Source organism: Rhinatrema bivittatum, chromosome 9, assembly GCF_901001135.1.
Source record: "Rhinatrema bivittatum chromosome 9, aRhiBiv1.1, whole genome shotgun sequence".
NCBI lineage: Eukaryota > Metazoa > Chordata > Amphibia > Gymnophiona > Rhinatrematidae > Rhinatrema > Rhinatrema bivittatum.
Genome location: NC_042623.1, coordinates 161,713,475 through 161,738,741, shown reverse-complemented (window position 1 = coordinate 161,738,741; position 25,267 = coordinate 161,713,475). Strand labels below are relative to the sequence as shown.

Here is a 25,267-nt window from a genome sequence, read left to right as displayed (position 1 = left end):
TTACGGGATGGGGAGATGTGGGAACAGTTGTTATATGAGCCCAAAGGGATGCTGCCAGAGCTTTATTTTTGGTCTTACAGCAGGGTGCCATGGAAGTCGGAACAACCCTTAATCAGAAAGGATAAATTCAGGTCCCAAACCCAAATCTTTGTCCTTTTTGCAGGAAATAGAGTGCATAAATCCTGTATATAGCGCACACACTGAATCAGTTATTCTGCTTAAACTTGCATACCCAGTTCAGCATTACAACATTACAGTCTTCTGCTTGCTGCAAGCTGTCTCGATGCCTTTCTTGCCAGCTTGGGCCAAGGCAGCCAAGCAGTTCTTCACTTTATTAAATTTTTATTTTGTGAGAACTCTGCACGCGCTTTGTTTCATTTTGTAAATATATATATATCTATATCTTTTTTTTTATTCAGCTTTTGGATTGTTAAAAAAAAAGGATTTCTTTATTTGGAATGAAAGATTTGCGGCATACACAGTGCAGATGAAAAGGAATACGAATTGTACATATTGTCACCACAGAGAAAAGAGAATACCAGTAAAAAATCCAGCACACAAATACATGGCTATCACATTGCAGAGGTTGATCCTGGGAAAACACTGCTGCACAAAATGAGGTGAAAACAAAGGTAAATACCACGCTGCTCCTAGAGTGAGGGACCTCTCCCTGGTGGGGAGGGACCACATGCATGCCAGCCCCCAGAATACACACAGATAACAGGCTACAAATGCCAATATCAACTACAGAAAAGGTTAGATTGGGTATAAACCTGGCCTCTCTAATCGCCTCCTTATGTGCCTGGAACATCTTGACGTTGTTCATGTTGGATTGCCAGTATTTTACGTATCCACCGTGGTCTGCTGTCAACATCCACATGTCATTGTGTGACCAAGTCATGGCTCTAACAGGGCTATCATGAGCCTGCAGGGGAAAGTTAGAGAAGGGGGAAAAACAACATTCAGAGAGAATTAGTAACATCTCAGTTGCTTCTTCCCTGTTCGCAGAAACACACAAACACAGCAACAGATCTAGTGGATAACCGAGTATTGCAAATAATAAATACTGGCTCATGAGTCAATGCAAAAAAGGTATCAAAAGCAAACATTGTAAAAGAAAACAGTACCCACCATGTACTGCACATTAAAAGGGAAGTGGAATAAAAAATATTTCAAGATTTAAGTGCCTTCTTGGTTCACCTAGAATCTATTTTATTTTTTTACTTTTTGTATTTTCGCTTTGTTAGAATCTAGCCAGTACAAGTGTTTTTGAGGTAGCTTTCTTTCTAACCTGTGAATCACCATCTTAGTTCTGTGTGTTACCTGATGCAAAGATTGCTGAGTAATGTCATCTCACACTGCTATGCAGAATGAATGCACCTATGAATACTTTGGCTTCACTGGGGAAGTCTCCTATAGATACAGGGCCAGTTGGTGAGAAGCCAGTGTCCATGAAGACTACTGGCAAAGAACATACATGCAAAGTAGGCAGCAGAGACCAGATCAAGGAAAAAAGCCAATAGCAATCAAGGAAGGCTGAAAGTGCTATGTATTTTACAGAGCCACGGCAATAGTAACCAGCAAGTAGGCGGAGGACTCAAAAAGCAGCATGAGGTAGGGGTAAAAGGTCCCAGAACTAGAAAAAGAAAGAGGAGAAGTGGTAACAGGATGGGCAAACTAGCATCAGTGGCAAAGAGCTGGGGGAAGAGAAAGAAGATGGAGGAGCTGAAGGCAAGGGAGAGGAGAGGTTGCAAAACTCTGATCAGTTAATATAATTATCATGAGTTTAAAGCAGAGGGCCCCTAACTCACTCAAGACCACAACCCACTCAGGATTTTAGGATTTCCACAATAAACATGCATGAGATCCATTTGCATGTATTGCCTTCACTATGCAAACAGAACTCATGCATATTCAATGTGGAAATCCTGAAAACATGAATGGGTTGGAGCCCTTAAGACCAAGTTTGTGGACTTCTGGTTTAAACTATCAGCAAGAGCAGATTAATATTTTCTGGCACTACAGTGAACTGTTCTGAACTACAGGATCTGTGAGGGACACAGTAGTGAAGCTGATAAAGCACTTACGAATTTTATGTTGTTGCCGTGGAGAAACCTTTATTGAAGCTGTTTTGGATTATTTTTACTGTTTTATTAGTGATCAATAAAAGTTATCTTATTTCACCAGTTTCTCCTGGGTGAGCAAAAGTCTAATTAAAACAGTAATACAAAAAGGGTTTCACATCAGCACTGCATTCTAATGAGGAGGAGGATATGACAGAGGTGCTGCAATGCTACTGTTTTCCTCTTTTTTTTTGAGTCACCAAAGGGTGAGTGAAGAGACTGGGGAGGGGGAGGGAGAGGGGCTGCAGAAGGGAAAGCGTGCCATCACACTGCCACCAAAGTTTTTGGGGGTTTTTTGTGGAGAAAGAGTGCAATGGAGAAATTACTTACCTGATAATTTTGTTTTCCTTAGTGTAGACAGATGAACTCAGGACATATGGGTATATGTACTCCTGATAGCAGCTAGAGACGGATCAGATTTCAATCTGACGTCAGCCCTAGTACATATACCCCTGCAGGAAGTGCAGCTCTTCAGTATTCTCCTCGAAAAGCATTGTGGATATACGCAAGACTGAATAATTTGAATAACTTGATTAACTTTATAACTTGGTTAACTTAATTAATTGAACCGGTTGAATTGGCTATAGCAGGAGACCGCCATGCCCTCAACCAAGAAGCGACGACACCCGGTAGGTTGGGTGTCCTAGATGAAGGAAAGCATGGCTTACCCGTGAATCACTCGCTCCCGGGGACGTCCCCCGAGAATTCCATGAGTAACGGCAGCTATGGGTGGGATGCTGAGTCCATCTGTCTACACTAAAGAAAACAAAATTATCAAGTAAGTAATTTCTCCATTTCCTAGCGTGTAGCAGATGGACTCATGACCAATGGGATGTATAAAAGCTACTCCCGAACCAGGTGGGAGGCTGCCTGTACCTCCCGAGCCTCAACATCCAGGCGGTAAAACCTGGAGGACATGTCGCCGCCTGACAGATCTCGGCGGGTGACAGCATCTTGGTTTCCGCCCAGGACACTGCCTGACCTCTAGTGGAATGGGCCTTGACTTGTAAAGGCAGTGGCTTGCCTGCTTCTACATAGGCTGCCTTGATAACTTCTTTGAACCAGCGGGCTATGGCCGCTCGTGAGGCCGCTTCCCCTTGCTTCTTCCCACTGTGAAGGACGAATAGATGGTCTGTCTTTCGTACGGATTCCGACCTTTCCAGGTATCGGACTAGGAGCCTGCCGACGTTGAGATGGCGTAGACTTCGAGCCTCTTCCGAATTCTTATGCTTATCTGGCGATGGTAGTGAGATGGTTTGGTTGAGATGGAAGAGAGACACCACTCTGGGGAGGAATGACGGAACTGTGCTTAACTGGATGGTTCCCAGGGTAGTCTGGGGAACAGCTCTCGGCAGGACAGTGCTTGTAGCTTGGATATACGATGGGCCGAACAGACTGCTAGCAGGAAGGCTGTCTTCAGTATTAATAGCCAGAGAGACAGGCCGTGGAGAGGTCTGAAGGAGGTTCCTGCTATGAAATCTAGGACCAGGCTGAGGTTCCAAAGAGGCATCGCCCACTTCAGTGGTGGTCGGATCTGCTTGACTCCTTTCAGGAAACAGGAGACATCCGGGTGAGAGGCTATGCTGCCGCTCTCACTCTTGGTTCCGTAGCACGACAATGTGGCCACCTGTACTTTGATGGAGTTGAGAGACAATCTATTCTGTAGGCCGTTCTGCAGGAATTCCAAAATCGCAGGAATTTTGACTGAGTGTGGTATGATGTCGTGGTCCTCGCACCAGGCTTCGAATACTCTCCAAATCCTTATGTATGTTAGGGATGTGGAGAACTTGCGTGCTCGGAGTAGGGTGTCAATTACTGCCCCCAAGTATCCGCTCTTCCTTAGGCGAGTCCTCTCAATGGCCAGACCATTAGAGAGAATCGAGCTGGATCCTCGTGGAGGATCGGTCCCTGCTGGAGCAGGTCTTTGTGTGGAGGTTGCGGAAGGGGGCTCCCTGTCAGCAGTCTTCGCATGTCTGCGTACAATGGTCTTCTTGGCCAGTCCGGGGCCACTAGACTTACTGGTCCCCTGTGGTGTTTTATCTTATGGATGATTGCACCCAATAGAGGCCACAGTGGGAAGGCATAAAACAGTCTCCTGTGGCCAGGTCTGTACCAGGGTATCGATTCCCTGGGACTGGGGTTCCTGTGGCTAAAGAAACTAGGCACTTGGGCGTTGGACCGGTTTGCCAGGAGGTCCATGGTTGGTGTTCCCCAACGGTTTACTATCAATTGGAATGCTGTGGTCAACAGCCTCCATTCTCCTGGATCTAGACTTTCTCTGCTGAGGTAATCTGCAGCGACGTTGTCTTTCCCGACGATGTGGACGGCCGAGATCTCTTGAAGATTCACTTCTGCCCATGATATTAGGAGGTCTATTTCCAGAGACACTGCTGACTTCTGGTTCCTCCCTGACATTGATATAAGCCACTGTTGTGGCGTTGCCCGACATTACTCTAACCGCTTTGTCTCGGAGTCTGTGACCGAACCTTAGGCAGGCTATTCTGATTGCCCGGGCTTCTAGGTGATTGATTTTCCATCTCGACTCTTCTTCATTCCATTGCCCTTGGGCGGTTAGCTCCTGGCAGTGTGCTCCCCATCCTTGTAGGCTGGCATCCGTGGTGAGTAGGATCCAGGTTGGTGAGGATAGTCTCGTTCCCTGGCTCAGATGGGCTTCTTGTAGCCACCATCGTAGTTGGGTCCGAACTCTGTCCGGGAGTTGAAGATGTACGGTGTGGTTCTGGGACACTAGATTCCATCGTGATAGTAGTGAGCGTTGTAGGTCTCCTGTGAGCTTCTGCCCATGGCACTACTTCCAGTGTGGATGCCATGAGGTCGAGGACTTGTAGGTAATCCCATACTGTGGGGCGAAGTTCGCTCAACAGGTTATCAGTTTTGATCTCCTTGTCGGTGTCAGGATGACCTTGTCTTGTTTGGTGTTGAACCAGACTCCCAAGTATTCTAGAGATTGGGAGGGCTGCAGGCAGCTCGTTTGTGTTGACCACCCACCCGAGGCTCTCCAGTAGTGTTTTGACTCTGTTGGTTGCCTGGTAGCTTTCCTCTGGGGATTTCAGGTGACGATTGACCGCCTTGAGGTCCAGGATAGGGACAATAAATACTAGACATTATTCCATCTATTTTATTTGTTGTGGAGGCACCGGTGTTATAGCCTCTAAGGCTAGCAATCTGGTCAGTGTAGCTTCCACTGCCATCCTTTTGGAAGGGTCGTGGCAGGGAGATTCCACAAAATTGTCCAAAGGGAAGTGGTGGAAATCCAGGTAATATCCCTCTTGAATAATGGATATGACCCACTTGTCCGAAGTTATCTCGATCCATCTTAGGTAGAATAGGGCAAGTCTGCCTCCTATGGCTTCTTCCTTTGGACGGGTCGGCTGATTTTCATTGTGGGGTGTGGCTGGGGCCTGAGCCCGCGCTGGCTCCCCTTTTGTTGTACTTGTTCCGAAAGGACTGGCTCCGGCCTGCGGGGCGGGCCGCTTCATATGTGATTCTATATGGGTTGAAGCGCTGTGATCCTCTGCCCCTGGAGGTTTGGGGGAAGAATCGCTGGTTTCTCTTATTCCTATCCTCTGGTAGCCGCGGCAGTGGGGACTTACCCCATTTGTTGGCTAGTTTCTCTAGTTCGCTTCCGAACAGGTGTGTTCCCTTGAAAGGCATCCTTGTAAGTCTCGTTTTGGAGGATGCGTCGGCCGACCAGTTTCGGAGCCAGATTTGTCTTCTGGCTGCCACGGTGGATGACACTCCTCTAGCTGCGGTGCGTACCAGATCAGAAGCAGCGTCCGCGAGGAATGATACTACTGGTTCCAGGGCCTCCCCAGGAGTGTTGTTCCTGTGCTAAGCAGGCACGTGTCACCACGGCACAGCAAGCCACGATCTGTAAAGACATAGCGGAGACGTCAAAGGACTGTTTGAGAATAGATTCCAGACGTCTTGAGCATCCTTGAATGCTGCTCCTCCCTCCACCTGGATAGTAGTGCGCTTTGAGATGGCACAGACCGTGACATCCACTTTTGGACATGCCAGGAGATCTTTGGCGGCTGGGTCCAGAGGGTACATGGCTGCCAGAGCCCGGCCCCCTTTGAACGTGGTTTCTGGGGCATCCCATTCCAGGTCAATTAGTTGCTGGATGGTTTGTAATAGTGGGAAATGGCAGGAGGTCTGACGGAGTCCATCTAGTAGTGGGTTCGTCTTAGGTTCCCCCGAGGCACTTTTGCCCATGATAGCAAGCTCTTTTAAGCTGTGTGTGACCAGGTCTGGAAGCTCGTCCTTGGTGAAGAAGCGTCTCATGGTTCAGTGGGGCTATGTCCCCGGAGGGAGTTCCCCTTTCTCCAGGGGTTCTGAATCCTCATCCGAGTTGTCCGTGTCCCCGAAGTTGTAGCTTCTGGGCAGTGGGATCACTTCCCTGGGCACAGAGGGTCCCGGGATGTTGATGTCCTCTGGTGGGACTTGTGGCCGTATTATAGGAGGCCCGCTTGCATGTGGACGAAGGTATGCAAACCTTTGAAGAATTCCACCCAGGAGATAGATGCTGGGTCTAGACTAAGGGGCACCATGTCCCTGGGGAGCCCCATTTGAGGGGGGTCCCGCTGTGCAATGCTAGGTCCAGCGTACCGCTCGAGAGGCTGGAACCCAGTACCGGCTGGGCCTCTTCGCACTGTATACACAGGGCAGTGGCCTCCTCGTGCTGTGCAGCTCTAATGTGGCATGCTGGGCAAAGGCCCTGAGCTTTGAGTTTCTTTTTCGGTGGTGCCATGGCTTGTGCCCGTAAGATACAGTTGTGCGCTTGGGTGCGAAGTTGTGCGCTTAGGTTTGGTGTGCGCTCAGAGAGATGTGCGCGCTGTTATGCACGTCACTAATGCGCACTGTTCTTGGGCGCGCGACGTTGTGCGCACAAGGTATTTGTGAGCATGGCTCGCCTCTGTGTGTACGGATCGGAACGGCGGACAGGGCGGCGAACAGATCAAAATGGTGACGGCGACCGCGCGGACAATATGGCGACCACCTCGGAGGATCTCCACGTGGGAGGACCCTCGGATCTGACCGGGGTCTAGCCCTGCTAGGGCAGATCAACCCGGTGGCACTGGTGCCGGCTGGTGACCTGTGCGATTCCTCGAGCTTCGGAGACCGGATATTTTTAAATAGATTTCTACCTTACCTTGTCTCGGCGCTTCCCGGTCTCGTTCTGGGCGGTCTCCGGCTGCGGGGGGGAGAGGGAAAATACCTTCACCGCCGCGCTCGAAGTTGCAACCGCTGCCTCTCAGCCTCACCTGATGTCGGAGGCTAGATCTTCGCCGAGAGTTGGCCGCCGGACCGAGGCTTACCTCCGAGGGATCGCGGAAATCACCTCGGGAATTCTCAACTGGGGAAGGGACCCAATGGGTGTCACCGCAGGAGAGCGGGGCTCGTCTGTAGAGGTAAGATTTCTTATTTTGGTTTTCTTTGGTAAAATTACTCTAACGCTGTGAGAGCGTGCATAGAGTCCCTAACAGCTATGGAGACGGAAAATACTGAAGAGCAGGGGTATATGTACTAGGGCTGACATCAGATTGAAATCTGATCCGTTTCCAACTGCTATCAGGAGTACATTATACCCATTGGTCCTGAGTCCATCTGCTACACGCTAGGAAATGCGCAATTTTAGTTGTGTTTATTAAAACTATCAGCTTTTTGTATAATGTCAAGGGACTTTATAGTTAAAATAACAAAGGACATTAAAATTCATCTTCTGAGTCCATCCTGGTCTCCTGCATGAATTTGGCCATGACTGGCCAAACATACAAGGGCCAAATTTTGTGGCCTTTATAGTGGCATTGTGGGAGACCAGACGCCCTGCCTGCAAGCACACTGATCTTGAGACGTAGAAACAAAGTAACATAAAACACCCAGCAAAAAAAAAAACAAAAAAAAACGAGCAAGTTGCTTACCTGTAACAGGTATTCTCCAAGGTCAGCAGCATGTCAGTCCTCACACATGGGTAATAAAAGATGACGCCTGGCACAGAAATTTCGTTTCAAAAATTCTAGAAACTTTGAGCACGCCCTACTGGAGAGGAGGGGCAGGGGTGATATGATACAGACTTTCAGATTCTTGATAGGTTTTAATGATCCATAGTCAACAACAAACCTTTTCCATTGGAAAAACAAATCAGTAGAACTAGGGGTCACGATTTGAAGCTCCAGGGAGGAAGACTCAGAACCAATGTCAGGAAGTATAACTTCACGGAGAGGGTGGTGGATGCCTGGAATGCCCTTCCGGAGGAAGTGGTGAAGACAAACTGAAGGATTTCAAAGGGGCATGGGATAAACACTGTGGATCCATAAAGGCTAGAGGATGGGAATGAAGATAAGAGCCATGGGGGTGGCTTGCTGGAATGGAGGCTACTACCTGGTGATTACTACCCTTACTCAATAAGCCTTCACATGGTTAATGCAACTCCAACATTGCTCTCTGCTTCAATGGCAAGGGGAAATGTGGAAAAGAGGATTTGCATTCAGACAACAACCAACAAGGACTGAACTACACAGTCTGGGTAAACAAATAAGCGTGGGCGTAGCTTGCTTATTGCAGCGGTTACTACCCCTAATTAGGCTTGATACTTCACTTTTATGCAGCTCCAGCACTACTTTCTACATCAATGGCAGGGGTGGAAGGAAAATTAGAACCAAAAAGTTACCAATAAGGGCCCTGACCGTCAGAGTAACAGATAAGTATGAGAAAAATAACTGTGAAAGCTTGCTGGGCAGACTGGATGGGCCGTATGGTCTTCTTCTGCCATCACTTCAATGTTTCTATATCATACTCAAAGTTTCTAGCAACTCTGAAATCAAATTTCCATGCCAGATTCCATCTGATGTCACTCATGTGCGAGGACTACCATCTTACTTGTCCTTTGAGAAAAATCCTGTTTGTAGCTTCCGCTAAGGGGCATAATATGTATAATCTGTGCCCCTTAATGTTTAATATTGCACATAGCCTGCAGACTATCATCATGAGCACTGAGATTCTCCCCAACCCTGGAGACAACAGATGACAGCAGCTTAGTAGAGGGTTAATATTCACTCTCCAAGTCAATACTAAATAAATACCCCAAAACATGATGTCAAGAGGCACTTTATCGAGCGTGCTGTCTTTTGTATGTGATGTTAAACTAAATTCTTATCTATTCACTTTTTACAATCGTACCAAGTTCTTGTCTATTCACTTTTTACAATCGCAGAGGCACGAATATATTCATTATGGCTAAATTGTAAAAAACTTTGCAATTACTATAGGTTGCTCTAGAAAAAACTCTAGAAGAATTCTATGTACATGGGACTAATACACAGACAGGTAAAAGAAGCAGGTTCAAACATAAGAATACCAGGATAAAGAACAAAGGGGGCATTCTATTTGTAGGTTATTTCAATCTACCAGATATGGAATAGATGCTACCTGCTGCGGAATTAGTTAAGAGTGGAGAAGTACTAGATGCCATAACAAAGGACATCTAAATGAACACACTCGAGGGATAGGAACAATGGATCTGGTACTGACAAATGGAAATAATCTCACTGACCTCATAGAAGAGGAAAAAATTAGGGTCTAGTGATCATCATACAATGTAGTTTGATATTAGGCTTAGACCTGAACTGACTATACTATGACTATGGTTTTAGACTTCAAGATGAGTGATGTGCTAAGGAAGCTCTATTAGGAATCAAAGATCTAGAGTACAAAGGAAAGGTGGGAGAATGCCTTAGACAGATTTGTTGCCTTCTGCAGATTAGCAAGAGCAAGAGGATATAAGACCAATAAAATTCCCTAAGGAAGTAACAGATGTAACTATGAGATCTTCAGTGAGGTATGGAAGCACCTACATGACAGTTCAGATTTGATCTTATACACCAAACTAAACTGAATGTGCAATATAGGGCTGAGTGGCATTTGTTCAATACTCCAGAAGGATATAAAAAGTTTATTTTAAATCTGAGAAAAGGTGGCAATGGGCATTGTGATGTGAATCGCCTGAGTGCACATGACTTCTTATTTAAAATTCAGCAGCAGGGAAAGATAACACAAGGAATAGATCTTCAGGTCAACAAAGATCATGAGATCCTACTTCATCTTCTACAACAGATGACTGGCCTGCTCATTTTGGATGTGCAAGATTTATGATCTCTGACTTTCAAAGTCTGCTGAAGAGAATTAAAAATGACAGTTAAAGTGATTTTCTCTACTCTTCTTGGGTCTCACTTTGGAAGAGTTTTTGGGGTTTTTTTGATTGCAGAGATGAAGTGAAAATTCTCTTTTCTGCAGAGATTAGTTTTTGGGGTTTTTTTTTTGTTTGATGAATTACTTTTTGTGTGCTTTCCCTGACTACATGCAGGCAGGGGTGATTAGTCCCAGAAAGAAATTGCTGTCATGCAAGAACACGGACTGTGAAATAAAGTTCCCACCATTTTCTTACAATATTTATAATGAAAAGTTCAGAAGAGTCGCCTAGTAGTTGGGGCAGTGGGCTGCGAACCAGGGAAGTCAGATTTCAAATTCTGCTTCTCCCACTGACATTCCTTGTGACCTCGGGCAAGTCATTTATCTCCCACTGCCTCAGGTATCTACTTAGAATGTAAGCTCTTTTGAGGCATGGACTTATGCCTGTACACTTTTCACCACTTATACCGCTGCATACAACCAGTAGCCCTATAAAAAATATTTACAGTATGGGGGACTTTTTCCATCTGACTTGTGTGCTGTCTTGTCTCTTCCTGTCCACGATTCCATCTAGCACTGAGGCAGACACCCGAAGGTCCTGAGGCGAACATCGGGGACTTAAGTGGCTGGACTGTGGTGCGCCGCTGCTAGCACACCAAAGACACGCATCTAAGGGGCACGCCCCTTCTAGGCCTTTTTTTGTGGATCTAGAATGGGGAAGAAAAAGAAAGTGAAGATAAATGTAATCCCCTCGGCATCAACACCCAATGACGGGCCCGATGGACCAACACTTCATTAGGTGCATTGTGCAACAGAAGAGTGTTTTGGGAGATACAGGTGAGGTATTCCTCAATGCAGGTGAGCATATTCCATCACCATTGCCCCAACCTGTAACTGAGGGAGAATTTGTACCCTAAATGAACACCATTGCTGCTGGACCTGTGACTTTTGAGTCAGTACAATGAGATTGTAAAAATGGAAGCCTTTCACAGCTTACTGACTTTTCTGTACCCTCAGTGCCTATGGGGGTCATCCTCCCTTTGCTCACAAAGGGAGCAACTAAGTGAAATGGGAGTATTGCCATAGGTCCTAATTCCATCTGCAGCAAGTTTAGCCTCTGATCAGAGAAACTCAATGATAGGAGTCATTGAAGAGCCAGTGAATATAACCCTTAGAGATATTTGGAAAGTGATCTCTAGGATGAAGTTTTCACTTTTTCAATCAGTCTCCCAATTGTGTGCTTTCTCAGTAGGCGTCGCCAGTAAGTTTTTGGACTTTGAACATATGTTAGCTGCCGTGGAAGGGCAAATGCTTGTTATCAGTAATTCAGTTTAAAAAAGTCAATCATTTGTGTTGTCTAATGTTAAGCGGATTCTTCAAACTCCACACCTTGAAGAGAATCAAACCTCTTCTTCATTCCTCTGACTTCCGCACAGTACTGCAAGCTATGATCCTATCCAAAATTGATTATTGCAACGCTATTCTCCTAGGCTTACCAAAAAGTACTCTACAACCACTACAGTTATTACAAAATGCTGCTGCACGCATCCTTACCAATACTCACCGTCATGAACACATCACTCCCGTCCTCCAATCACTACACTGGCTTCCTGTAACCTCCAGGATAGTATATAAAGTACTCACGCTCATACACAAAGCCATTCATAACCATGACATGCAATGGTTCCCAGAACATCTCCTGCTTCACACTCCGACCAGACCCACAAGAACGCATCACCAGGCCAAACTTCAGACTCCCTCTCCTAAGCTCATGAAACACACCACCTTCAGAGAGCGATCATTCATCATTACAGGCACTACCCACTGGAATAAAATGCCTTCCCAACTACGCCAGGAACCTTGCCACAAAAAATTCAAGCACAATCTTAAAACATGGCTGTTCAAACTAGCGTACCCGGACTAACGAATTGACTCCTTCCAAAGATGCGACATGACCTCCCGACTGACGCTTGCCCTTCCTACTTACTCTCCCCTCCTCCCACCCTCTGTGAATATTCTCCCCCTCCCCTCCCTTATCTCTTTCCCCTGCTAATTACCCTGATTACATTGATGAACGCCCTTGTAAAAAACTAACATGTATATATGTATATAATTCTCATATCATCTACTCCTGTCCATGTTTACCCCCTCCCTGTTAAAAAACGTTATTATTGTAAAGCCTGTTGCTCAGTTATGTTACATTGTGAACCGAGGTGATGTTTTGCAAACGTGCCTCGGTATATAAAAAACCCGTAAATAAATAAATAAATAAATAAGAATTGTCTATTCTCCATATAAAAATTTGTGAAGTTTTGAACTTCCTAAATCAAGATTCCTTTCAGCAGCTGAATTGTTTAAAAAATATGGGTTTTCCAGATTGCTCAGGATAAGAATGGAGAAATTACTTACCTGATAATTTTGTTTTCCTTAGTGTAGACAGATGGACTCAGGACCAGCAGATGGAGACTGAGTCAAATTTCAAAGCTGATGTCACCCTAGATATACCCCTGCAGTGACCTCAGCCCTCCAAGTATTCTCTTCAAAAGCTACTGTGGACATACCAGCGAAAAAACTTGATTAAAATATGATTAACAAACGGATAAGTGTAACTATACTCAACCAATCAAACACTGAACCCCAGTAATAATATACCCTGATCTAGGGACTGGATGAAGGCTTACCCGTAATGTCTTGGATTCGATATTCACTCCATGGGTGACTCCTTTGCACTGATCTTGAGCAGCAGAGGATGGGATGTAGTCCATCTGTCTACACTAAGGAAAACTAGATTATCAGGTAAGTAATTTTTCTATTTCCTAACGTGTAGCCAGATGGACTCAGAATCAATGGGATGCACAAAAGCTACTCCCCACATTGTGGTGGGAGGCCGCCCACAGTCCAATTAACACAGCCCTTGCAAAGGCTGCATCCTCATGGGCTTGAATGTCCAGACGATAGAACCTGGAGAAGGCATGGAAGAGGACCAAGTCGCCATTCAGCAGATTTCTGCGGGAGACAGTAGTCTAACTTCCACCCAAGAGGCCGCCTGATCCCTGATGGAATGAGCTTTAACCTGAGAAGGTAATGATTTTCCTGCCTCCAAATAGGCTCCCGTGACCACCTCCTTAATCCAGCAAGCTATGGTAGCCCACAAAGCTGGTTCACCATGTTTCCTTCCACCATGAAGGACAAACAGGTGGGCCATCTTTCGGACCAGTTCTGAAACTTCCTGATACCGCACCAAAAGTCTACGGACATTCAAATGATGGAGGGAGAGATATTTCTCCGCATCCTTGAATTTATCTAGGGATGGCAACGAAATGAACTGATTCAAATGAAACTCTGAGACTACCTTGGGCAAGAAGGATGGAATAGTATTAAGCTGAAATGCTCCTGGAGCCATCCTGGAGGAACAGTTTCCGAAACGACAATGCCTGAATTTCAGAGATGCAACACATCAAGCATATAACCACCAGGAACACAGTTTTCAAGGTTAATAAATGCAAGGAAAGACTGTGCAGCGGTCGAAAGGCAGGACCTGCCAAGAATTCAAACACTAGATTAAGATCCCACAAGGGAGCTGGCAACCATAGGGGAGGCCGAAAGTGTTTCACTCCCTTTAGAAAATGTATCATATCCGGGTGAGCCAACAGGGAGGCTTGGCTCAGCTCACCTCACCTCCTGAAACAGGAGAGAGCTGCTACCTGCACCTTCAAGGAGTAAAGGGCCAAACCTTCATTCAAGCAGTCCTGCAAAAATTCCAGAAAAAGTGGAGTTTTGACCATCTGAGGGGGGACACTGCATTCCTCACAACTGGCCTCCAATATTCTCCAGACCCGCACATATGCTAGGGACATGGAGAACTTCCGAGCACAAAGTAAGGTGACAATTACTGCCACAGGATATCCTCACTTCATCAGGCAAGCCCTCTGAAGGGCCAAACCATAAGACAGAAACAAGTCGGATCCTCGTAAAGGACCAGTCCCTGTTGCAGCAGGTCCCTGGTGCAGTGGGAGGCAACAGGGGCCATGGAGAGAAGGCATACAGTAGTTCCTCTTCCAGCCAGTGCTGAACAAGGGTGTCGATTCCCAGGGACAATGGATTTCTTCTGCAACTGAAGAATCAGGAAACCTTCACATTGTGAGATGCGGCCAGCAGGACGATGAACGGGAGACCCCAGCGATCTACTATCAGTTGAAATGCTTTGTCCGACAACCCCCACTCTCCAGGATCCAGGCTCTCCCTGCTTAGAAAGTATGCTCTGACGTTGTCTTTTCCTGCGATGTGGGAGGCCAATATCATCTGTAGATGCATTTCCGCCCACTCTATAAGGAGGTCTATCTCCTACAACACTCGCTGGCTCTTGGTTCCTCCCTGGAAGCTGATGTAGGCTACCGTTGTAGCATTGTCCGACATTACGCGGACCGCTCGTCCCTGGAGTCTGTGGCTGAATTGTAAGCACGCCAGCCTTACTGCCCAGGCCTCCAGGTGACTGATGTTCCAGAGGGCCTCTTCTTCCGTCCAACGGCCCTGGGCTGTGAGTTCCTGATAGTGAGCTCCCCAGCCTTGGAGACTCACATCTGTTGTGAGAATCAGCCAGTTCGGTGAGGACAAGGACACACCCCTGTTCAGATGAGCCTTCTGCAACCACCACTGGAGATGAGTCGAGACAAGACTCACACTGATAAGTGGAGCTGAATCGAATAGTCTTGAGACTGCGAATTCCAACGTGACAGCAGTGAGCGTTAAAGTGGGCGCATGTGTGCTATCGCCCACAGCACTACTTTCAAGGACTGAGAAACCCAATTGCGTTCCTGAAGCAAGGAAGTCACTCTGTTGGTCACCCGGAGGCTCTCTTCCATGGACTTGGCCCGGATCAACCAACCATCCAAGTACGGGTGTACCAGGATTCCTTTCTCTTCTAAACGCTGCTGCCATGACCACCATAATCTTGGAAAATGTTCTGGGGGAGGTAGCTAGGCCAAAGGGCAGCACCCGGAATGGATAATGATGACCCAGTACGGCAAAGCGTAGGAAGCATCAGTGTCCTTGATGGATTGGAATATGTAGGTAGACCTCGGATTGGTCCAGGGAGGTCAGCAATTCTCCCGGTTGTATGGTCATTATCACGGAGTGTAAGGTTTCCATATGGAAATGAATCACTTGTAGGTGACAGTTGACACTTTTGAGGTCCAAGATGGGGCAAAAGGAAACTTCCTTCTTGGGTACAATGAAATAGATGGAATAATGCCCAGGATTTTTCTGGGGAGTAGATACTGGGATTACAGCCCTCGTCCTGAGAAGCCTTAAAAGAGTAATCTCCACTGCCTGCTTTTTGTTCCGGGAGAGGCAAGGAGACATCCCGAATACGTCCAGAGGAGTGCTGCGAAATTCTAGCGCATATCCTTCTCTTATGCCTTCCAGTACCCACTTGTCCGAAGTGATCTCGACCCACCTTTGGTAAAAGGGAGACAGTCTACCCACCTTCTTTTCATTACGAAGATGGGTCAGTAAAATTTCATTGGGAGATTAGGGACAATCCTGAACCCGAACCTGCCCCTCTCTTGGGCTGTCCACTATGAAAGGACTGAGTTCTTCCAAAGGGCCGAAACATCTGAAATGTAGCTTCTGTAGGGGTGGAAACGTAGAGAGCCCCTGGAATGGCCCCTCATAGGCGAGGGGTGCTGCAACTGCTTCCTCTTATCTTTCAGTAGCTGGGGGACTGGAGATTCGCCCCATTTACTGGCCAGTTTTTCCAATTTATTTCCGAATAGCAATGATCCTTTAAAGGGCATCTTTGTAAGGCTGGCCTTGGAGGTTGCGTCGGTTGACCATAGCCAAAGCTGTCTTAAGAACATAAGAACATAAGAAAATGCCATACTGGGTCAGACCAAGGGTCCATCAAGCCCAGCATCCTGTTTCCAACAGTGGCCAATCCAGGCCATAAGAACCTGGCAAGTACCCAAAAACTAAGTCTATTCCATGTAACCATTGCTAATGGCAGTGGCTATTCTCTAAGTGAACTTAATAGCAGGTAATGGACTTCTGGCTGCTACCACTGAGGCCACTTCTCTGACTTAAGTATGGACCAAATCCGAGCCCACGTCTGCTAAAAAGGCAGTGGCGGGTTTCATAGCCACTCTGGGGTTCACCCCCAGAGCGGCTATGGAGACATCCACCTCCTGAGAGAGAAGTAGACACAAACACACTACTAGGGCATAACAAGAAGCAATCTGTAAGGTCACTGCTACTGCATCAAAGGCTTATTTAAGGATAGACACCAACTGTCTATCGTGCGCATCCTTTAAGGCCACTTCTCCCTCCACTGGGATAGTTGTTCACTTAGAAACAGCGCAAACTAGTGCATCCACTTTGGGGAAACGCAAACATTCTCTCACTACTGGATCCAGCGGGTATAGAGCTTCTAACACCTGGCCTCCTTTAAAACTTGCTTCTGGGACATCCCATTCCATGTCAATCAACTCCTGGATAGCTTCCAGTACTGGGAAGTAGCAAGAGGCTTTGTGCAAGAAAATCAGAATGGGATTCTTCTTTGGTTCCGTCACAGATTCCACTCTAGGAACTCCCAGCGTTTTCAGAGTCTGGGAAACCAAGGTCGGCAATTCATCTCTATGAAAGAACCGTAACATGGTTCAATACGGTTCTAATCCCAGGGGAATTTCCCCTTCTTCCAAGGGATCTTGCTCTTTGTCTGTGCCATCAGGGTCCCCAATAGGGATATCCTTGGTCAGGCGGGGCAAGCTTCAAGGTCTCCCAATAGGAATGGGAGAGGGAGAAGGGGTTGGCTGGGATTCCGTCCAGAAAGAGGCGAGGAAGCAGACTGCGCCTTTACAAAGGCCTGTAGTCCCTGGAAAAATTCCACCCAAGAAAAGGCCACCTGGTCCATGCCTAGCCCAAGGGGGAATGGGAGTGGGCCCAGCTGAGATTCCCTCTCCCATGGAAGACCCAGCCAAGGGGTTTCTCAGATCTGGAGTATTTCCTGTTAAAGCTGCCAATCCCTCATCTGAATGGGAGGAACCGGGCTCAGCAAACTCCAGGAGGTCAAAACCCCTTGGGCTTCCTTACAGTGCTGACAGGTTGGAATCCCTAATATGACAAGCAGCATAAAAAGCAAGCCGATTATGTTTCTTGGTTACCGGCGCCATTGGCAGCGATAACCGTGCGTTCAATCGGCTCACGCTTAAATATTTACGTGCACAAATTTTAAGCGCCTGAGTGGGGCGCAGCGAGGCGTATGCACAACCCATGCGCCCGGCTTTGCCTGTATCCTGCACGTACTTTATTGTGTGTGCACGTATGCGCATGACGTTATGCACACAGCACGTGCGCAGAGCTGACTCACAGCGCGTAATGACGTCCTAGGGCGGGCAATACGAGATGCACAAAGACGCACAAAAATGGCACCGCCACGGCCTACCATGCGGTATGCAGACCAAGTTAAAAGCGGGGCCTAGCCCACCAAGGGGCCGCTCAACCTGCTCGCAAGCCCACTTCCCTATGCCCCAACGGGATCAGAACGACGTCAGTGCAGCACACTGAGCAAAGAAACCAGAGGACGTCTTATCGAAATCCCGCTTCTCTGAAGGTAAATCATCTCCCCCCTCCCCCAACCCCCTTTTTTTTTTTTTTTTTTTTTTTTTTAAACTTACCTGGGCTCAGTGCTTACTAGCTAAGTACAGAGGCTGTTTCCGGATGCTGGGGAGAGAACTTTGCCCGTCACTGCTGCGCTCAGCTTCCTGTACCCGCTGTCTTTCAGCTGCTTCAGCAGCAAAGTCCATGCCGGGAACTGGCTACCGGACCAAGGCACACCTCAGAGATCTTGGAAATCACCTCAGGAATTCTCAACTAGGGGAGGGACCTTTAGGTATCACCACAGGAAAGCGGGGCTCAATCTTTTCTCCAATTTAAAAGTAAAATTCCTCCTTCCAAAAGTACAATCCCCATAGAGAGAGGTACGTCCACCATCTGCTAAAGACAGAGAAATACTGAAGGGCTGAGGTCACTGCAGAGGTGTCTCTAGGGTGACATCTGCTTTGAAATCTGACTCCATCTTCATCTGCTGGCAGGGGAGCATAACCCATTGGTCCTGAGTCCATCTGGCTAAACGCTAGGAAAATAAAGTTATCTAAGTGTTATCTACCTGAATTTAGAAGGGAGATCAGATTGGAAGGGAGCTTGAATTTACTTATACCTGTTAATAGTTCTAATTTATCTGAATTTCTCCAAGATTCCTAGGATGTTACATTAACAAGAACAACATTATTAGTTACTTTTATTTTGGACATGGATTAAAAAAACTAGTATTTAAGCAGTACTTTAAACATAAGGCTATGAGTTTTTGTGGGCAGTGTGCGCAAAGTCTTCCCCGATGTAACTCGTGAAACGCAACACAAGAAATTATTCTTAGCACTCAAGCCGTGTACTATTCACCTGGGGGCCACATTTTTCTTAAAGTTTCCCTCTAAGTGTATAGTATCTTCAGGGCAACACCTATGTGTTTTGGGATCCATCTGATCTGGAGAATTTCTTAATGATAAAGTACCAGGGGTATAAAGGTGGAAAGATTCTAAGAGTTATTACTGATGGCTGTGGAGTAATTATGTTATAATGTTGTATTTACAGATGATTGTTTCTTTTCTTACTTCAATATACTTCTTAAATACCCCCTTGATGTGGACTTTTACTTTGGTTAAATAAGTTTCTATTGATATTTTCTTGGGGTGGGTTATGTTTAACCTATGCATTGCTTTATTATACTCTGTTACATTATGGATATAATATATAATTTTCAAAATTTTATTTATTTATTTATTTAAAAGTATTTATATACCGCTTTTTAAAATAAAATTTTATCAAAACGGTTTACAACATGTTAAAATAAAGTAAAAATAAAATATAACTAAAATAAACTTAAAATACATAAATTTTAACTAAGTAGCTAGATAAATGCTAGCTAAAACAAATTATTAATTAAAAAAATAATAATAAAATGGTAACATGCCATGGGTGAAGAGGAGGGAGGGTAAAAAGGGATGGAGGGGGGGGGTAGCAACTTATCGAATTGTAATGTCCTAGAAAGAACACAGATGGGATGGTAGGGGAGAGAGGTTGAGGTAATATGTGTCTGATGAGAGAGAGAAATTTAGGAGATGAAGCTTCATTTTTGATCGGGGAGATGCTTAGTGGGGGTGTTAAATGCTTGTTGAAAAAAGAATGTTTTTAGAGCCTTTTTGAAATGAGGAGGATTTGATATTAAACGGAGAGGGTTGGGTAAAGAGTTCCAGAGAGATGGTCCTGCTACTGAAAAAGCTCTTTTCCTGGTGATGTCTAATCTAGCCTGTCGTGGTGATGGAATGTCTAAGAGATTTTGAGTAAGTGATCTTAAGTGTCGGGTGGGTTTGTAAAAATGTACAGTATTTATCTTGTATGCAAATACTAACATTTTTTAGCACATTTGGTTTACACTAGAATGTGTATTTAATAATCTGCAGTGAGAAAAGAATAAAGCAGAAGCACAAGCACTAACCAGCTTGGGATAGTAGTCATGATATATCTGTTTTTCTTGGGTGGTGCTCATGGTCGCTCTTCAGCAACTTCTATTGGTCAGATTCAGGATCCATGAACACTCATTCCAAAGGGATCTATAATGTGTAGTCATTAGTCAGGGTCCACTGTTGCAGTAACTGAACTAAAGTAAGTTTTTATTTTTGGCAGTTATTGGAATATACAGGGCCACCCTTACTACTCTGCCTGCACGGTATTAAAGGGGTACGTGAACTAAAACATGAGACAAAAGGGGTAATAAAAAAAAATTAATTTTGAAAACCCCTAGCCTAGCATAATCATCTTGAATGTCTCTCACATGAGATATCTATTCAAGGCCCTTAGCTCTGGGATGAAACTATATCCTCCATTTTTCTGGGAACAATAAAAATCTGTCCTCTCTCCCACGGGGACAAATCTGACCACCTGGGACAGTAAGAGGGAGCTTTCCAACCAAGTATGTCTTGGTATATTCTTACAATTCAACACTTCTGGAACTGTGATTTGGAGGGAGTTCTAATAAGCATAATTTGCAGCAATCTGAAACTATCCAAAGGACTCAACTATTAGAGCTAAAAGTTTGGTTTATTTCTTTGCATTCAGTCAAAAAACAATTCTTGTTTTTGACTGGTTACAGTGAGGCTTAGAGCTTCAGTTTTCATATTAGCCAAGCCTGAAGCCCTGTTGCTGTTAAGGCAAATAGGCCTCAATAATTGCTCTTCTCTGCTGAAAAAAAAATACTTTCAGGGTTCCTGTCTTCGGTAGACCCTGAAAGAGGATTGGAAAGGGTCTGAAGTGCTGTATGGCGGTCTTTTACTTCCTTTATAGCCTTTTTGATGTTAGCACTGAAGAGATTCCCTTCATTATACACCGGGACCTTCATTTGGAGGGGGGGGTTCCCCTAGGAATTTAAGGTTTATGACAATAACATAGGAAAAATAACAATGGAAATAAATTAACTCCAGGTAAATATCTGAGTATATTTTGGTGGACAGAGTCAGGACAGTAAAACAGAGCAGATTCTCCTACCCAACCAGTAGCATATCCCTTTCTATCCCATCCCCTGCCTAGCATATCCCTATTTTTCCCATGCCCCCACCAATAATCTCCCTCTCCCCTCCCCCCACTGCAACAGTATTCATCCTTACTGGTAGTGGCTCCTGGCTCCTCCTCCTTCCTTAAGCATATAAACAAGCGCTAAACCCATGTATATAAATTTTTAAGAGATGTATATTATAATCCTCGTCCCCCCCTCTTTTTCCTACTCCAAGTTTACACTCCCCTGTTATAATGTAACTTTATTCTCCTCAAATTGTCTCCACTGTTTGGTTGGTTATAGTTTCTACTTGTTCGATGTAAACCGAGCTGATTTGATTTGTATCAAGAAATTCGGTATATAAAAGCCTTTAATAAATAAATAATAAATAATAATATGCTTAGCTGTGGTTCCTGCACTCCCCAATTCTTTTGTGTGGGCCAAGGAGCCTGCTGAGAAGGGGGGGCAAGGAGCCTTCCGTGATGGGGGGGGGGGGGGGGGCAGTTCAAATGCTATATCAGCGGCACCAGAGAGAGATCACTTTGGCTAGTTTGAGATGGGGAAAGGAAGACAGGACTTGAAATGTTACATCAATGAGCAGGACTTGAAGTGTAGCATGTGCTCTGTATCGCACTGATTTCTTATCATCCAGCCTGTAATGCTTGGTAAAAGTATGCAGTGAAGACCAAGTCAACACTCAATAGATATATAGCAAAACTGGCATTCAGCCTAGGACACAGCTTGTGCACCAGAGGAATGAGATTGGAGGCCCTCTGGAACTGGGACACCGTTGCGTTTGTAAGCTGAAGCAATTGCCTCTTTTAACTATTAGGAAATGGTTGCCTACCACACCTTCTCCCCCTTACTATGCCTTCCATAAAGAACAAACAGATGAACTGTTTCATGAAAACTGTTGGTGTCCTCTAATTAATATAGTGTAAGGGAATGCAATATGCATCTAACAAATGCAGCTCCCGAGCATGAGGAATAGACTACCTCAAGTTGCCAAAGACAGATAATTATACTGACTGGTTACGATGAAACGTGGAGACCATCTTTGGCAAGAATAAAGGAACTGTGTGGAGAGATACCCCCACATCTGTGAACTGGAGACAAGGATCCCTGCATGACATCTGTAATTCAGAAATATGCATCGCTGCACAGATAGCCACCAAGACCATCTAAAGTGAGGTCCTTCATCGACAACCTCCTCAAGGGCTCAAAAATGCTTTACATAAAACCCACAGGAACAAATTAAGGATCCACAGTGGAACCACCGGTTTAACCAGGGGACACAAGAGCTTCATTCCTTTGAGGGAATGAACTATGTCTGGGTGTGACGCCAAGGATTTTTACAATAATTTTTTATTTACAGGTTTACAATAATTGTTTATTGTAAACCGAGGTGATGTTATTAACGTGCCGCGGTATATAAAAAATCACGAAATAAATAAATAAGGAGGAATTATATACCTTTGCTCTGTAACAAGCCAAGGCCGCTACTTGCACCTGAAGGGAACTCAAGGCCAAACCCTTTTTTCAGTCCCTTCTGCACAAAGGAAAAAATCCAAGGAATAGATACCTGAATTGGAGAGACCCCCTGCTCGAGACACCATTTCTCAAATACCTTCCAGACTTGTACATATGCCAACGAAGTTGAGACCCTCCTTGCCTGAAGTTGTAATCACCTCTTCTGAGTACCCTTTCGATCTTATCTGCCTCCACTTAAAAGCCATGCCATAAGACAAATGTGATGTGCCTGCCCCAAGTAAATTAGACCCTGTTGAAGCAATTCCTGTGAAGATGTCATTATCAATGGCCCATCCAACTTTAGATTTACTAAATCTTCAAACCACAGGTGCTGTGGCCATTCTGGAACCACCAGGATCATCTTTCCATGATGAATCTCTGTATGTCACAGGACTCTGCCTATCAGTGACCAAGGAGGAAACTTGTACAGCAGAAGCCCACACATCCATGGCTGAGACATAGCATTGAGGCTCTCTGCTCTCAACTCTTATCTGGGACTGAAAAATTGACAAACTTTGGTGTTGTCTCTTGACACCATCAAGTCCAGTTGAGGAACTCCCCACCTTGACTGAATGCCTCGTTCAAAAACTCCCACTCTGTAGGGTCCAGTGTATGCCTACTGAGAAAATTTGCGAAACAACGTCTGGGTCTCTAAGGACACCACCCGGCTCCTGGTGCCTCCTTGACAGTTGATGTAAGCCAACCAGACAGGACTGATTTTGGAATAATGGAAGAAAGACTAGCAGCGTCATCCAAATAGCTCTGGTTTCGAGAAAGTTGATGGACCAGGCCACTGCCCTCTCCAAACTGGTCCGTGAAAGCCACCAGGACAACCCTACCTGGTATCCCCAAGAAGGGGCAGACAACGCTTGAAATCCTCCGACTGAGGATTCCAGCATGACAGCAGTGCCTTGGATACATATGAGCAAATGCATTTGGCTAAGGGATAGGAGACAGAGTAGGACTGAATGGTCTGTTTTCTCAATGGAGGAAGATAAATAATGAAGTGTACTGGGACTTGTGCTTTTTAACATTTATAAATGATCTGGAAAAAGGAATGAGTGAAGAGATCAAGTTTACAGACAAAATTATTCTAAGTTGTTAAATCACAAGCAAATTCTGAAAGATTGTAGGATAACTTTGCGAGGCTGGGAATCTAAATGCCAGATGAAATTTAATGTGGACAAGTACAAAGTACGCACATAGGGCAAACAATCCAAACTGTGCATGTTAGGTTCCATATTGAGTCACCACCCAAGAGAAAAGGATCTAGGCATCATCATAGACAATATATTGAAATTCTCGGCTCAGTGTCCAGTAGCAGTCAAAAAAGCAAACAGAGTGAGACCCAAGATGGCAGCAACCTAAGTGATCATGGACTTTGCTTACTTTTTTAAGAATGCCGCATACCAAGAGTAAAGGGAAGTTGAAAAGGCAAACCTCAGCGGCTTCTGAAACCTTAGCCAAAGTTAGTGGAGTTCCTTACCTCAGCACCAACAATCGGGGCGAGTTCTGAAATAGCCAGTAAAGCTAGTTCTCCACTTCAACAAGATGAGAATGTTTCCTTGGGTCCCAGTGCACCTACAGTTCCCTTTGCCACCTCTTCTTGCAGTGCCTCGGAGCAGAGTGTCATGGCATTGCGGGATAAGCTGTGTTTGGAGTTAATGTCAACAACTTCTGGCAGTACGCTGGATTTGAGTCTCACGGATACTGAGCTTGATGGTATGAGTTTGATGCCCCCATGGAATGCAGTTGGTTTGGTAGGGCTACAATTGTTTACTTACCCTTTCATTTCCTCCAGCCAGGCTTCTACCAGGTACAGGAGATGAAGGGGTAAGCAACATGCAGTTATATGGAGGTGCTGCATATGTTCTTTCAATGAGTCACTGGGAAAAAAAAGTCCATCATCACACTTGATTCCGAATGGTCTATTCTGACTTCTTTTTTGTTGTTGTTGTTGTTTTTTAAGATCAGGCTGTTTCCTCATTAATTGCACTGACTTCAGATATTCATCAACGTACCTAACAAACTCTCCCTGGTTTCTCAAAGAACAAATGTGAACCATAGAGCAACAATTGAGACTATGTCCAATATTCAATTAAATTTAACCCAAGGAAGCTTGGTCCATGCAAAGACAATAGAAAACGTGAAAAATTTTGATAGACATTTGAATGTTTGAATTTTCACAAGTTACGCTCTTAATTTGTTTAAAAGATACTTTTTGGATGAGTTGAAAATACCAGCAGAGCTAGTCATCTATTGCCAAAGCCTGTTTTCTGTCTTAGGGATGCAAACTGGAGCATGAGTGTCTTTCTAAGGGAGTCATGCTATACCTGATAGTTTGGACTTGGCAGGTTTACTAGCTTGAGCAGGGGAAGAAGAGTTGCATAGGAGAACCTTTTTGAATCTTTGTTTTTTCTCAAGATCTGTATTTATAAGACAAAGTATGGATACTTCCAGATATTTCTAGAATTACTTAAGCGCATAGGAAAAAAATGTTGGTATTGTGTCAAAAGGCTTTGGCCCTTGGGGCACTGTTTGTTGTGCGGTTTCCTTGTAAATGCATACTGAGATTATATCAGGTTAGGTATATGTTTTTTAAACCATCACAGCTTAAGATTTTTCTTGATTCTAAAAAGTAGTTGATGTAGGGTTTATTATGTATGTAATGCAAATAGGATAGTTTGATGCCTGCCCCTCTAAAGATTTTCTTTTTTTTTTTTGCCTTCTACTCCATTGGGAGCTTATTCTTGGATTACTATATTACCTAGTTGACTTGAGGCAAGGAATGCCTTTATATATTACTTTG

The 25,267-nt window shown here is 45.1% G+C and overlaps 1 protein-coding gene across 6 annotated transcripts in view; it reads right to left on the bottom strand.

Annotated features, from left to right (window-relative positions):
* Window positions 1-25,267, bottom strand: part of WDR33 (WD repeat domain 33) — a 414,563-nt gene that overhangs the window by 243,295 nt on the left and 146,001 nt on the right. For 5 of the 6 annotated variants that reach the window (XM_029615296.1, XM_029615295.1, XM_029615298.1 and 2 more), the window contains exon 6: window positions 774-925. In XM_029615296.1, coding sequence (XP_029471156.1) covers window positions 774-925 — 152 coding nt within the window. Of the gene's footprint in view, window positions 1-773; window positions 926-10,834; window positions 11,036-25,267 lie in introns of all 6 variants that reach the window. The other variant, XM_029615297.1, reaches the window with a different exon arrangement.